The sequence below is a fragment of the Cherax quadricarinatus genome, chromosome 13 (assembly GCF_038502225.1).
Source record: "Cherax quadricarinatus isolate ZL_2023a chromosome 13, ASM3850222v1, whole genome shotgun sequence".
Taxonomy (NCBI): domain Eukaryota; kingdom Metazoa; phylum Arthropoda; class Malacostraca; order Decapoda; family Parastacidae; genus Cherax; species Cherax quadricarinatus.
In genome coordinates this window covers 16,129,848-16,146,389 of record NC_091304.1, presented here as the reverse complement: position 1 = coordinate 16,146,389, position 16,542 = coordinate 16,129,848, and the positions used below count along the sequence as shown (strand labels likewise).

Genomic DNA, 16,542 nt, shown 5'->3' with positions numbered 1-16,542 from the left:
CTAACATACATATAATAAAGAAGCTTTTGATGAACGTGGATAAATCAAAGGCAATGAGACCTGACAAAAGAGTCACCATGGAGTTTGTGAGGATACAGAAGCACTGTCTGTACCACTAGTTATGATCGGTACTAAGGGAATGGAGGTTGAATAATTGCCTAAAATCCGTAAGACAAAGTATAGTTCCTAGATTTAAGAAAGACAGGAGGCACTGAACTACAGACCAGTTTCTCCGATGTGCATTCCTTGCAAAATAATGGAGAACATTATTAGAGGAAGAGTGTTAGAACCCTTGGACAGAAGAAATTTCATAAACATGGGTTTAGAGATGGCAAATTTTATCTTACTAGGTTGTTGGTAACAAAAATGCAACAGGAGAGAGAGATGGGTGGATTATATTGTCTTAGAATGGAAGAAGGGACTGGATACTGTACCATACAAGAGGGTGGGCCAAAAATTGAGGTACAGGCAGGAATAAAAGGGCATGTACTCTGGTGGATCAATGAGTATCTTAGGGAAAGGAAGCAGAGTGACTGTCAGGGAAGAGAGGTCAGAATGGGGAAAAGTAAACAGCAGGGTCCCACAAGGATCAGTATTAGGACCAGTACAGTTTCTTTTTTATGTGAATGACATTCCAGATAGGACTGATTCAGACGCATCTCTGTTTACTGATAATGTAAAACTGATAAAAATAAAACAGATGACGACAAGTAAAGGCTCCCTATGTATCTAAATAAGGATTGGTCAGGCAAGTGGTTGACCGAACTCAACCCCAGTAAATATAAGGTCATGAAGACTGTGGAAAGAGCAAGAATATCATAAACAGGGTAAAGACTAGGGTCACAAAGGCAACAGATACCATTCCAAGAGAAAAACCTAGGGGTGAGCATGGTGCCTGGTGTATCACCACTCACATCAGTTAACCTCTGCACCCAATGCTTGTCTGGCAAATCTAAGAGTAACCTTCAGGAATCTCAACAGTCATTCTGGGCCCTTTCTACAACACATGTATGGACCATCTTGGAGTATGCAGCACCAGTATGGAACACGCACCTGAAAAATCACGTTAAGAAACTGGAGAAAGTGCAGAAGTTTGCAATGAGACTTGTTTCTGAGCTAAAGGACATGAGCTAACTAAATTAAATATAACTAATTTAAAGAACAGAAGAACCAGGGGAGACATTACATACAAAATAACCAGGAAAATTCGGAGAGAAGGCAGGAACACATGGTTTGAGATGTGAGAAAGGGAAACTCGCAGAAAAGCTGGACGTTCAAGACCAGCAAGCCATGGAGGATATCAGGAAGTATTTCTTCAGTCTCAGAGTGGTTAAAGAAGTGGAATCACCTATCATGAAGTGGTGGAGGTAGGCTCCATACATAGTTTTAAGAGCATGTATGATAGGGCTCATGAGGCAATAAGGGAGTGAAGCTGGCAAGTGGCAAATTAAGAGGCGAGGCCAGGACCAGAGAATTAACCCCTGAAACCACAAACAGGCAAGTACATATTTATCAAACAAAGCAATATCATACTCAGAAAAATTAAGTCAGTTTATTTCAAGTTGACCCACAATATCATAATGACACGATTGCAAACAAACCACAGTATGGGTGGGGACTGAACTCGCGGCTAGTAAGTCGTAAAACTCCAGACCAGTGCATTAGCATACTGTACCATGGTTTATTTCAAGTTATCCTATTAAAAGATTATTGAGTAACTACTATAATTACTCTTACCAACTTAGCCTTCAGTTAAAGTCCTACTGTTAACATCATCTCTAATTTTACACTTCAATAAAACAATGTGATTAACTGTCAAAGTATCTTATGTAGATGTTACGATTACCCACTTACATCTCACTCTCCAAAATAAGAACTATCTTGCCACTTCAGCTTTTACTCAAATTTTACACAGAAGTATCAGCTGTCAAATACTCCATTCCAAAATAAAACAGGATGGTATTACAAAGACTAAACAAAAAATAATCCATGGGCAAGTGCAACAAAGCTATCAATAATATAAGTCAGAGGATTCTATTATTACATACTGTACATTATTTGCAAAAGCTTAATAAAACTGGTAATTAGAAATATGGGCAAACAATTACCTAATTCATTCTCATTTTTTTGTAGAAAATATCTTCTAAGCAATGATGCATTAGTAAATCATTCAATAAGAAAATATCCAGAGAGGAGTAAAAAGTTATTGGTGCTCTAACATTACTTAATATAATGAATTTGAATATACTTTATATTTAAAACACAGTAGAATGACATGGAAAGCATATAAATCTATAGGGGAAGGAAGGCGGGGTAGGGGTCGTCCTCGAAAGGGTTGGAGAGAGGGGGTAAAGGAGGTTTTGTGGGTAAGGGGCTTGGACTTCCAGCAAGCGTGCGTGAGCGTGTTAGATAGGAGTGAATGGAGACGAATGGTACTTGGGACCTGACGATCTGTTGGAGTGTGAGCAGGGTAATATTTAGTGAAGGGATTCAGGGAAACCGGTTATTTTCATATAGTCGGACTTGAGTCCTGGAAATGGGAAGTACAATGCCTGCACTTTAAAGGAGGGGTTTGGGATATTGGCAGTTTGGAGGGATATGTTGTGTATCTTTATATGTTTATGCTTCTAGACTGTTGTATTCTGAGCACCTCTGCAAAAACAGTGATAATGTGCGAGTGTGGTGAAAGTGTTGAATGATGATGAAAGTATTTTCTTTTTGGGGATTTTCTTTCTTTTTTGGGTCACCCTGCCTCGGTGGGAGACGGCCGACTGTTGAAAAAAAAAAAAAAAAAAAAAAAAAAAAAAAAAAAAAAAATTAGAAATATGGGCAAACAATTACCTAATTCATTCTCATTTTTTTGTAGAAAATATCTTCTAAGCAATGATGCATTAGTAAATCATTCAATAAGAAAATATCCAGAGAGGAGTAAAAAATTATTGGTGCTCTAACATTACTTAATATAATGAATTTGAATATACTTTATATAAAACATGGAGAGAAAGATTATCATAATTAGCCATGCAAAAGACCATAAATTATTTACTGTACCCCAAAAAATATATATCAAGTGAAAAAACCAAACAGTATATACTGATACACAATAAATAAATAAAAACGATCTCACCTTATAAACATCGCGAGCCTTCTGGTGATCAGGTGCTAAGCGTAGGACATGTTGGAAATGGTTGAAAGCGGCTTCAGGGTTATCCTGGTAGTAGAGGCACATTCCTCTTACATATATCGCATCTGCATTTCCACTTTCATACTGAAGAATCTCGCTAACAAATAACGGATGCTGTTAATGCCTAGTAAACGCAGTAAACTTCATTATGAAGCACACTTAATTCATCTCTAACCTTGGTTAATATAAAATGAATAAAAATACATGCAAGTATGTGTGTGTGTGTGTGTGTCTGTACATGTATGTGAACGGGTGCATCCACACGCTGCTTCCAAAATCATGATGTTTTATTTACTGGGGTTGAGATCAATCAACCACTTATCTGATGAGGAACAATTCCTCATCAACCAGGGCTGTATTGTCTATGTTGAATTGTGCGCTGCTAGCACCAACAGACTGATTATTAAGCCATCAACCAGAAGACCTGGTCTGAGACCAGACTGCTTTAACAATGACCCCTGGAATAGACAATCAACATTTAAACCCTCCTCCTGGCAAACTCAAATAGGTTTCAGTATTAGAAATTACACCTTGTATTTCTTAAGATTTATCTTCCATCAAAATATTGAGCCATGTCCACGGTCAACTTGTCCACCTCTGATTCACACACATCTTCCACTCATGTGATAAATTCACCTCAGTACCAATCTTAATATATTACACTAATATATATTACAGGCCGGACTTGAGTCCTGGAGATGGGAAGTACAGTGCCTGCACTCTGAAGGAGGGGTGTTAATGTTGCAGTTTAAAAACTGTAGTGTAAAGCACCCTTCTGGCAAGACAGTGATGGAGTGAATGATGGTGAAAGTTTTTCTTTTGTGGGCCACCCTGCCTTGGTGGGAATCGGCCAGTGTGATAATAAAATAAAAAATATATTACACTAATATATATTATAATAATATATACTATTTTCATATAGTCGGACTTGAGTCCTGGAAATGGGAAGTACAATGCCTGCACTTTAAAGGAGGGGTTTGGGATATTGGCAGTTTGGAGGGATATGTTGTGTATCTTTATATGTATATGCTTCTAAACTGTTGTATTCTGAGCACCTCTGCAAAAACAGTGATAATGTGTGAGTGTGGTGAAAGTGTTGAATGATGATTAAAGTATTTTCTTTTTGGGGATTTTCTTTCTTTTTTGGGTCACCCTGCCTCGGTGGGAGACGGCCGACTTGTTGAAAAAAAAAAATTACACTAATATATTTTACACTAATATATTTTACACTAATATATTACACTAATATATTGCAAGGTAAGGTGACGAGAGTATCAAATGATTTAGATGAAGAAAAATTGGATATCAAATTGGGGAGGAGTAGTATGGAAGAAGTGAATGTTTTCAGATATTTGGGAGTTGACGTGTCAGCGGATGGATTTATGAAAGATGAGGTTAATCATAGAATTGATGAAGGAAAAAAGGTGAGTGGTGCATTGAGGTATATGTGGAGGCAAAAAGTGTTATCTATGGAGGCAAAGAAGGGAATGTATGAAAGTATAGTAGTACCAACACTCTTATATGGGTGTGAAGCTTGAGTTGTAAATGCTGCAGCGAGGAGGCGGTTGGAGGCAGTGGAGATGTCCTGTCTAAGGGCAATGTGTGGTGTAAATATTATGCAGAAAATTCGGAGTGTGGAAATTAGGAGAAGGTGTGGAGTTAATAAAAGTATTAGTCAGAGGATTGAAGAGGGTTTGTTGAGGTGGTTTGGTCATTTAGAGAGAATGGATCAAAGTAGAATGACATGGAGAGCGTATAAATCTGTAGGGGAAGGAAAGCAGGGTAGGGGTCATCCTCGAAAAGGTTGGAGGGAGGGGGTAAAGGAGGTGTTGTGGGCAAGGGGTTTGGACTTCCAGCAAGCATGTGTGAGCGTGTTAGATAGGAGTGAATGGAGACAAATGGTATTTGGGACCTGACGAGCTGTTGGAGTGTGAGCAGGGTAATATTTAGTGAAGGGATTCAGGGAAACTGGTTATTTTATATAAGTGGACTTGAGTCCTGGAAAAGGGAAGTACAATGCCTGCACTCTAAAGGAGGGGTTTGAGATATTGGCAGTTTAGAGGGATATATTGTGTATTTTTATACGTATGTACCTCTAAACTGTTGTATTCTGGGCACCTCTGCAAAAACAGTGATTATGTGTGAGTGAGGTGAAAGTGTTGAATGATGATGAAAGTATTTTCTTTTTGGGGATTTTCTTTCTTTTTTGGGTCACCCTGCCTCAGTGGGAGACGGCCGGCTTGTTGGGAAAAAAAAAATATTGCACTATTATTATTCTCATTTTAAAATACATTAATGCAACTACAGTGTATTTTGAAAAATTTAAAGCTCAACCATCCTACAGATTACATCAAGTTGCAATTCTGATAAAGTTCTCTCCAGAACAAAAGTTTACATAGAAATAAAATCTTCTAATTTGGTGTTTTAACTCAAGACATTTCAATCTTCAGTGTTTATTCTGTATCATACAGAACAGATGAAATACGTGCCCTTAAAAGAATTTCTTGGAAACTTGATGCTGAATAACAGCCCATTTTATGAGGCACTGGGCACTTCTCCATTATTCTTTGAATATAGTATTTTTATGCAATCTAGTTTTAGTACATTTTACTACATTTTTTTAAAAGTCATATGAAAAGTCCATAAATATGTGTATTGCATATTTCAGCATTTCATAGTTGAAAGCATTATCTATCACTTAAATTTTTAGCTAAGCCTTGTCAGTACAGTATATATCACCTTCATAAAATGTCACACAATGTGTACACAAATTCACTTAATATAAAAAAAAAAGCACTCACTTGACCATCTCTTGTGCATCAGCATAGCGCTGCAAGAACACGAGGTATTCTGCCTTGGTAATTTTGAGGCTTCGACATCCAACCGCTTGATCTAACGCTCTATCCAAATGGAATATGGCCTGCACGAAGAAATATAGGGTGATGGAGAATTACTCATTCTTAGTTATTAGTGAAATTCAGAGGTAACAAAATATTAACTGCAAATATGACAATACTGTACATGTAGAAAATTTTACAAAAATTTTTGTTAAAAAAAATTAAATTTGTCTTTTTTCTTAGTAATTTAAGAAAATACATGGATAGCTGAATAGAACAAAGATACACATTATATTACGGTCATCATCTGCTGACATCACTGTAATAATGGTGGAATGGACACCAAGTTATGGTTCTCAAGCTCTAGTCCTTATCCATTAATTTCTGAATGATACAACCTCCTCTCGGTTTATCATTAGTTGGTCAATGATTACTGTTAATGTTTTATTCTACTTCTACTATTATTACTACTATACTACTACTACTTCTGTACTACTTGGATGATGATGATGATGATACTACTACTACTACTACTACTGTATTTGGCATGAAGCTGAAGTCACAAGTTACAGCTAATGTGTAGTGTGGGTTTGTTAAGGAGATACTGGAGTAAGAAATACACACATTGGATGTCTTGGAGGCATATATTAAAGTGAGTTGAGGGGAGCCAAGGGCTTACCTGTCCAGTCTACTAGGCTTCCCATGTGGGACTGACTGAGGGGTCTGTAGCAGGTGGTTCAAATGAGTGGGACTCGTGTCATGGCTAGCCAGGAAGAGGTTTTAACTGAGTATACTACAGAAGTACACAGCACTGCTGACAAAGCTTTACATAAAACAAACCATGATCCTGATAAAAGCCTAGTCAGAAACTTGTCTTTGTCTTCACAATTGTCAGCAATATACTACTACATCGATATTGTATCCAGTAGTGAGAAGCTAGCAGGTAACCGATTAAGAAAAGTTACCAGTGCTGTGATCTTTACCACACAGTTGAAACCCAGTAAATGGATGTCCACAAGGTGTATTTTCAACAAAAGACTAATGCAGTAATATACTGTACACAAGTCGACAGTGTAGAAGAAAATTACCAGTCGAATGCACCATAAAGTTTGATCAACTTGAGCAATTGTCCTCTGCGTGCAAAATCCAGTTTGAATGTACGCCAGGATACACCCCTTCTTCCTCGCAGTTAGCCTACAGGCGAGGCCAGTGATTTTAGGAGGAGACCTTGCGTCTGTAAAAACCATGCACATTACCAGCTGCCTTGGAGACAAGTCCACAACATTCTCACTCGTGTTTGTTATTATTTTGGAGCTTTACATCACCCCATCTCACCTCTATATAATAACCATAGTACCAAAGAGGAAAACTAATGATGCCAGAGGTGCCAAGAAGAATAAGCATGAAACAATGACCGTTAAAAAAAATTGAGGTACAGAATTAGGTATGCTTAAACATGAAGTTTTTTTGATGTTTTGGAATTAACAATTCATGTGATTTGAGATACAGTGGACCCTCATTTTTCGTAAGGCTCGAAAGTCGTAATTTTCAGAAATCGTAACTTTTTTCATCAAAACACTGACTTGCAAATCGTCATTTGACTCGCAAATAGTCGTTTGTCTGGGAAGTATACGCACAGCCCCGAGCTGCCTCACACTCCATTCCCAGCCAGTGTGCCATTGTTTAACAGTGAGTGAGGATGATCCCACGAGTTCATACGATACATTTCATAATATTCCATTCGTTTTAGTGCTTGCATGGCTCCAAAGAAAGCTTCTAGTGCCAGCCCTTTGGTAAAGAATGTGAGAAACTTTTAATTTAAGAAAAAGTTTGTAGAAAAACACAAAAGTGGTGGTGGTAGAGTGGTAGCAGTTGTGATGGTGGTAGAGGGTGGTAGTGGTTGTGACGGTGGTGGAGGGTGCCTTCTTCAGTGATTCTACTAACTCTCCCAATGTTGTTGGAGTTATATAGGGCTACAGAAAACACCGGCGCCTCAGCTGCTGTTTCACCACCATTATGGACGGCTTATGCTCTCAGTGACCCTTATACACCCAACAACAACAGAACACCTCTTGTGACATACATAATGACTTATTTTATTCATTCTAGAGTATATTCCATGTTTTTATGTTATTAATATTGTTTATTATGTCATATTAGTCGAATTTTGATAGATGAATAAGCCGTAGAGTTGATATTAGTGTCATTCTCCCTGCCCTGTCTACCATACACCAACAAGAGTCTTCAACAAAGGTAAGTGTGATGTTAAATGTTCATTTATACATTTTATTAGTGCTTTACATTTATTTGTCATTCTTTTCTACATGTAAATTTATATTTGAGCTCAGGAAGTGGCTAGGGAAGTGACCCCTGAAGTGACCTATAGTTGCTACGGAGGGGGATTCCCCTTCCAAACACTAACCTCTCTGCCCTCTCCTCCTCCTCCTCCATCTTCCATTTATCAACAACAGCCTTCAATAAAGGTAACTGTCATGTTGAATGTTCATTCTTTTGTGCATGTAAATCTAGCTTGAAGGTAAAAAAAAATTATTTTTTGTTGATACTTCTGGGTGTCTGGAATGAATTAATTTTATTTATATTATTTCTCATGGGGTAAAATGGATTCGCAAATCATCAATTTCAATAATGGTCACACACTCTGGAACGGATTAATTACAAAAAACAAAGGCCCACTTTAATAAGATGAAGATAAGAACTTGGAATTTGTACATGTCTAATCCAGAGCATGAATGAAAAGTGGGATAAAGATGTCACTACAGGTGCATAAGACTGATGTGTTATTCAATGTGTAAACTGAGCAGAAAACAAGGAAAGGTGCCCTATTTAATGTTCTTGTGATATTAGAGAAGACCTTATTGTACTATAAAACTGTGTGAGCAGGAAGATAAGCTTTCACAAGACTGCTCATTTGGTTCTGTATAGTTTAACTACTTTACAATGAACAGTCAGCTGTATAATGTAAAGTTTAGTGTGCTAAGTGTATCTATTGACCAATCTGCCAACAGGAATTTCCCTGCCCAGTTGGAGGAAATTATTTCTGAGGATTGTTACGAATCTCAGGGTGTATCTGACAAACGCACAACTTGCACCTAGTGCAAGTTATTTGTGTATTGTTACAGGAACATTATCCACACACAACTGAAAGAGGCTTGCTTTTAATATATACGTACAGACATGGTAGGACCCCCATACCCATTGGGGGGATACGTTCCAAGGACCATCTGTGGATACTGAAACCATGAATAGTAGCAAACCCTATACATACCTATTATAAAGTTTAATTGATAAGTTATGCACAATAAGTGGAGAAGTATCTCTCTCGCTGATGGGAAGCACTTCACAGCTTCTCTTAGGCTTTGAAGAACTGTCAGTTTCACCAGTTCTGTGCTTTGGTGCCATTATTATGCAAAATTAAGAGGTATTTTTGAGCCACAGTAAACCATGGACAACTGAAACCACAGATTCCGAATCAATGGATACCGGGGGTTCTTTTGTACTGTAGTTTAACAAATTTTCAAAATGTATAACTTACATCTGATAAATTAGACACATGTGCAACTCTTGGGTATCTTTATTGAGGAAACGTTTCACTACACAGTGGCTTCATCAGTCCATACAATGGAGAATCGTGAAGAGCAGGAGGAGAATGAGGTAATCAGTCCCTCAACCTTGAGTCGATGTGGTCAGTCCATCAATTCTATTCAAGACTGATGGACTGACCACATCGACTCAAGGTTGAGGGACTGATTACCTCATTCTCCTCCTGCTCTTCACGATTCTCCATTGTATGGACTGATGAAGCTACTGTGTGGCGAAACGTTTCCTCAAAGATACCCAAGAGTTGCACATGTGTCTAATTTATCAACATGTCGGTTCACTGAACCATTCATCTACATAACTTACATCTACCTATTGATCAGTACGCAAGATCACACACTGCTAATACTATGTCTTAGCACAAAGCACTAATCGCTGCAAGATTATAATGAGTGATATTTTCATAACTGTGTAAGTAAATTTCAAATGCCACTTACTGTCCTATAGTCAGCCTTTGCTTTAGCCTTTTCCACTTCTTCTTGACAGCGAATAAGACTCTGGGCTTTGGTCGTCTCCTCCCTGATGGCCTTGTTATTAGGTTCTAACTCGCTTGCCTGTCTCAGAACCGAGAGTGCTGCAGTGGCATCTCCGAGGGCTATATTACACTTTGCAACACGGAGGTAGCCCTAAGAAAATAGATAAATAATAATGTAATATGCACAATTTGAAATTTAATTATTTATATATCTCTTCATCACTTCTCTGATACTACTCACCTTTACAAAAGATGTATCTAACCGCACTGCTTCTCTGGCATCATTGAGAGCTTCATAATACTTGCCAAGCATCATGTAACATGCCGACCGATTGCTAAAGTAGGCCGCACAATCTGGACACAAGTCTGAAAGCAAGAAAATCAAACTATAAAAAAATACACAATTTTACTTTCATAAAAAAAAAAAAAAAAAAAAAAAAAAAACTAAGCCTACACAAACAAAAACCATAATCAACAACTGCCAAAATTACCTATATATTTTTACCATCATATTTAAATAGCTGTCTTGCCAGAAGTGCTATGACATCACAATTCAGATGACCCTCCAGTGTGAAACCTTCACTCATTTTTTTAACCCTTTGACTGTCACAACCCCAAGTCCTGGTGTCGCAAAAATTTAAAAAAACTCCATATGAAATGAGAGAGAATCTTTTCCCGATGGCAATGACACCAAAAGTACGAAATTTGATGGAAAATTTACGGAATTACGCTTGCGAAGTTAGCGACCTCAGCGTTATTTAAGTATCGGCGATTTCGCCCACTTGGAGCCCTATTTTCGCCTAATTCCGTTGTTCCAGGTGACCAAACTCATAGCTTTTTCTTTAGAACTCCATTTTTTCTATCGATTGAGCACAAGAAACTGCCCATTTACTGATTTCAACTACCCAATAACAGTCAGAAATTTGCAATTTGGCCAATTTCACAAAAATTAAAAAATATTACAATTTCAAAATAGGGTCCAGAATGAACAATGCAGACATTCCTGGCTCTAAAGTAACATTTTCTTTGTTCATCAGTCATGTCTCCAGGCCCCTCTTGCTTTCTATTTTGAATTTTTATTCAAACAAAAAATACAAGATTTACTGTTATGCAGACTACTGCAATATTGTAATAATTGTGTAAATAATGTCAACCCATTCATGGCTGCATATTAGAATGGCTAGTTGGACATTTATTGGACAATGACATTTGTTTAGTTTTGAACATCGGCAAAAATCAAACATTTCCCCTACTTTGAGCTCCATTTCAAGGTTTTTTTCATAGTAAAACCAATCAAAATCACCTCTATTTCTATAATATGTTTTCCATTCTATCAAATGAGATCAAGAAAACGAGAATACAACCATAAATACTATGCGAAAATAGACCACAAAGTCGGCATTTTAATTAAAAAAAAAACAACAACGGTCAGTTTTTTTTTTATTCTCATTATGCACTGTGTGCTGCAGGATTTTTTTTATATGGTGCACACTGACCACAAAGACCCATCCTCTCACATGTGGGCCTACCAACTTTCTCCTGCTTGATATCTTGATATGAAGCCGCTAGAATTTATGAGTACATGTATATATACGTCGTACACGGTGGCCTGTAAGATGTATATATACGACCGAAACAGTTAAAGGGTTAAAAGGCAAGCAATATACTTCCCACCTCCAGAACCCACCCACATCTGGCTACCTTTATTTTCTGTGTGTGATGTATTCAAAATGGAAGGTAAATGTTCTTTAGGAGAGTCTTGGGGTCATAATGAACAGAGGGAAAGTTGCTCTAGTGGCTGCAATTCCTATGGTGTTTGTTTTGAACTCTCTAAATTGGATTTTGTTGAAAACGGTGCAAAATTTGCCAAATTTGAATTCTAGTCACTTAACCTTTCTGCTGCCTCATCCTTAGATCTACATAACTGACACCAGGGTTGCTTATGTAGATGTACATTTTGAGCTCAGTTCCCTCAGCTAAGCTGTGAGCAGTAAATTTTGGCCTAGACATGAGAGAATAGAGGGGCCACAGATATATCAGATCACTTTCTAGTTGTAGCTATACTGAGAGTAAAAGGTAGATGGGATACAAGGAGAATAGAAGCATCAGGGAAGAGAGAGGTGAAGGTTTATAAACTAAAAGAGGAGGCAGTTAGGGTAAGATATAAACAGCTATTGGAGGATAGATGGGCTAATGAGAGCATAGGCAATGGGGTCGAAGAGGTATGGGGTAGGTTTAAAAATGTAGTGTTAGAGTGTTCAGCAGAAGTTTGTGGTTACAGGAAAGTGGGTGCAGGAGGAAGAGGAGCGATTGGTGGAATGATGATGTAAAGAGAGTAGTAAGGGAGAAAAAGTTAGCATATGAGAAGTTTTTACAAAGTAGAAGTGATGCAAGGAGGGAAGAGTATATGGAGAAAAAGAGAGAAGTTAAGAGAGTGGTGAAGCAATGTAAAAAGAGAGCAAATGAGAGAGTGGGTGAGATGTTATCAACAAATTTTGTTGAAAATAAGAAAAAGTTTTGGAGTGAGATTAACAAGTTAAGAAAGCCGTGAGAACAAATGGATTTGTCAGTTAAAAAGAGGAGAGGAGAGTTATTAAATGGAGAGTTAGAGGTATTGGGAAGATGGAAGGAATATTTTGAGGAATTGTTAAATGTTGATGAAGATAGGGAAGCTGTGATTTCGTGTATAGGGCAAGGAGGAATGACATCTTGTAGGAGTGAGGAAGAGCCAGTTGTGAGTGTGGGGGAAGTTCGTGAGGCAGTAGGTAAAATGAAAGGGGGTAAGGCAGCCGGGATTGATGGGATAAAGATAGAAATGTTAAAAGCAGGTGGGGATATAGTTTTGGAGTGGTTGGTGCAATTATTTAATAAATGTATGGAAGAGGGTAAGGTACCTAGGGATTGGCAGAGAGCATGCATAGTTCCTTTGTATAAAGGCAAAGGGGATAAAAGAGAGTGCAAAAATTATAGGGGGATAAGTCTGTTGAGTGTACCTGGTAAAGTGTATGGTAGAGTTATAATTGAAAGAATTAAGAGTAAGACGGAGAATAGGATAGCAGATGAACAAGGAGGCTTTAGGAAAGGTAGGGGGTGTGTGGACCAGGTGTTTACAGTGAAACATATAAGTGAACAGTATTTAGATAAGGCTAAAGAGGTCTTTGTGGCATTTATGGATTTGGAAAAGGCGTATGACAGGGTGGATAGGGGGGCAATGTGGCAGATGTTGCAAGTGTATGGTGTAGGAGGTAGGTTACTGAAAGCAGTGAAGAGTTTTTACGAGGATAGTGAGGCTCAAGTTAGAGTATGTAGGAAAGAGGGAAATTTTTTCCCAGTAAAAGTAGGCCTTAGACAAGGATGTGTGATGTCACCGTGGTTGTTTAATATATTTATAGATGGGGTTGTAAGAGAAGTAAATGCGAGGGTTTTGGCAAGAGGCGTGGAGTTAAAAGATAAAGAATCACACACAAAGTGGGAGTTGTCACAGCTGCTCTTTGCTGATGACACTGTGCTCTTGGGAGATTCTGAAGAGAAGTTGCAGAGATTGGTGGATGAATTTGGTAGGGTGTGCAAAAGAAGAAAATTAAAGGTGAATACAGGAAAGAGTAAGGTTATGAGGATAACAAAAAGATTAGGTGATGAAAGATTGAATATCAGATTGGAGGGAGAGAGTATGGAGGAGGTGAACGTATTCAGATATTTGGGAGTGGACGTGTCAGCGGATGGGTCTATGAAAGATGAGGTGAATCATAGAATTGATGAGGGAAAAAGAGTGAGTGGTGCACTTAGGAGTCTGTGGAAACAAAGAACTTTGTCCTTGGAGGCAAAGAGGGGAATGTATGAGAGTATAGTTTTACCAACGCTCTTATATGGGTGTGAAGCGTGGGTGATGAATGTTGCAGCGAGGAGAAGGCTGGAGGCAGTGGAGATGTCATGTCTGAGGGCAGTGTGTGGTGTGAATATAATGCAGAGAATTCGTAGTTTGGAAGTTAGGAGGAGGTGCGGGATTACCAAAACTGTTGTCCAGAGGGCTGAGGAAGGGTTGTTGAGGTGGTTCGGACATGTAGAGAGAATGGAGCGAAACAGAATGACTTCAAGAGTGTATCAGTCTGTAGTGGAAGGAAGGCGGGGTAGGGGTCGGCCTAGGAAGGGTTGGAGGGAGGGGGTAACGGAGGTTTTGTGTGCGAGGGGCTTGGACTTCCAGCAGGCATGCGTGAGCGTGTTTGATAGGAGTGAATGGAGACAAATGGTTTTTAATACTTGACGTGCTGTTGGAGTGTGAGCAAAGTAACATTTATGAAGGGATTCAGGGAAACCGGCAGGCCGGACTTGAGTCCTGGAGATGGGAAGTACAGTGCCTGCACTCTGAAGGAGGGGTGTTAATGTTGCAGTTTAAAAACTGTAGTGTAAAGCACCCTTCTGGCAAGACAGTGATGGAGTGAATGATGGTGAAAGTTTTTCTTTTTCGGGCCACCCTGCCTTGGTGGGAATCGGCCGGTGTGATAATAAAATAATAAAAAAAAACATGAGAGAATGGATTTATGCAGTAAATGTACACAGTATTTTCAGGTGATTTAAAATAAAAATTTTCAGGTGTTTTCTACAATGGTTTTTGTGGTTTTATAGGATGTTCTTGGTACCATTAGACTGAATGAAGGATATACTGCTGAAAGATGATTTTGGTTAGTTTCAGGACTGGGACTAGCTTGACAGTAGGCTTTATAGTAGTAGAAATATTTGATTTTTAAGAATTTTTTTGAAGATGGGTATTGCCCCCCTACACCTCCCCCCCCCATCTCTTATGGATTTTATTGGGTCTGTTTTAATTACTGGGATGCTATAAACCATGACCAATCATTCCTGGTTATATTTTATTAGCCATGAAATAAGTTTTTTTTTTTCATGATGAAATCAAAATGGAGGGCAAGTGTAATAAAGGAGAGGACTGTGGATGTGATAAATGAACATGAACAGAGGAAATATTTTAATGCCTGGAAAATCTACTTTTTAAATTGGATTTTTTTAACTGTGTAAAATTGGCCAAATTACTGATTTCTGTGGACTTTATAAAGTAGTCCTGACAGCTAAATGTGTGGTTTCTTGTGCTCAAATAGGATTTGAAGTGGTCAAAATTACCAATGTGTAAATTGTGACGAGACCACTAACTTGGCTCCTGTGCAATTCCATAAATTTTATATATAATTTTGCATTTTTGGTGCCATTGCCTTCAAGAAAAGATTTGCTATCATTTAAGAATTTTTTTAATGCCTATAATGTAAGCGCTTGTGATTTCAGGACTTCCAACAGTGAAGAGGGTAATAGGATAGTTCTGATCATTTACTGGGCAGTTTCTTGCTCTCAATGAATAGCATGGAAGAAATATTATAAAAACAGCTGGGAATTGTGACCATGAGCAAAGGAACTAGCCTAAAATAGGTCTTAAAGTGGGCAAAATAGCAGTTGCATAAGGTGCTCTATGACCACCATCTTTGCACTTGTGTAATTCAATAAGTATTACATCAATTTTTTTCATTTTTCATCATTACCCTGGTTGGTAAAGTCATCAGCACACACACTGAGGGCTCAGGATCAATCCCCAGCATGAGTGAATGTCTAACATGTTTCCTCACACCTGCTGCTCTTGTTCACCTAGCAGTAAGAAGGTACCAGAGTGTTGGCCAACTGTTGTGCATAACCCCAGGGGGCTAGGTCTCTATCAGCAGTAACATGTGCTTGTAGAAATAATTATAAAATAAATTACTTTTATCTAGGTAGTAGGTTGGCAGACAGCAACCGCCCAGGGAGGTACTACCGTCCTGCCAAGTGAGTGTAAAACAAAAGTCTGTAATTGTTTTACATGATGGTAGGATTGCTGGTGTCCTTTTTTCTGTCTCATAAACATGCAAGATTTCAGGTACGTCTTGCTACTTCTACTTGCACTTAGGTCACACTACACATACATGTACAAGCATATATACACACACACACACACCCTCTGGGTTTTCTGCTATTTTCTTTCTAGTTCTTGTTCTTGTTTATTTCTTCTCATGTCCATGGGGAAGTGGAACAGAATTCTTCCTCCATAAGCCATGCGTGTTGTAAGAGGTGACTAAAATGCCAGGAGCAAGGGGCTAGTAACCCCTTCTCCTGTATAAATTACTAAATTTGAATAGAGAAACTTTTGTTTTTCTTTTTGGGCCACCCTTCCTCGGTGGGATACGGCCAGTTTGTTGAAAGAAGAAATTATTTTTATACTTTTTCAAACTTGTGGACACACAAAAGCGATTTCAATCTGAGGATTGTGGACAGGTTAACCCTTTGACTGTCGCGACCGTATGTATACGTTTACGAGGTACCGTGTTTGATGTATATATACAGTGGTCCCTCGTTTCTCGTAATTAATCCGTTCCTGGAGCCGTTACTATAAACGA

At 38.5% G+C, this 16,542-nt stretch overlaps 1 protein-coding gene across 1 annotated transcript in view; it reads right to left on the bottom strand.

The window, feature by feature from the left end:
• The window catches only part of Tpr2 (Tetratricopeptide repeat protein 2), a 129,380-nt gene that overhangs the window by 20,185 nt on the left and 92,653 nt on the right, over window positions 1–16,542 (bottom strand). Inside the window, exons 3-6 of the mRNA XM_053776504.2 lie at window positions 10,356–10,480; window positions 10,077–10,265; window positions 5,986–6,104; window positions 3,128–3,281 (exon numbers count right to left, since the gene is read on the bottom strand). Of these exons, the coding sequence (XP_053632479.2) occupies window positions 3,128–3,281; window positions 5,986–6,104; window positions 10,077–10,265; window positions 10,356–10,480 (587 nt within the window). The remainder of the gene's footprint in view (window positions 1–3,127; window positions 3,282–5,985; window positions 6,105–10,076; window positions 10,266–10,355; window positions 10,481–16,542) is intronic.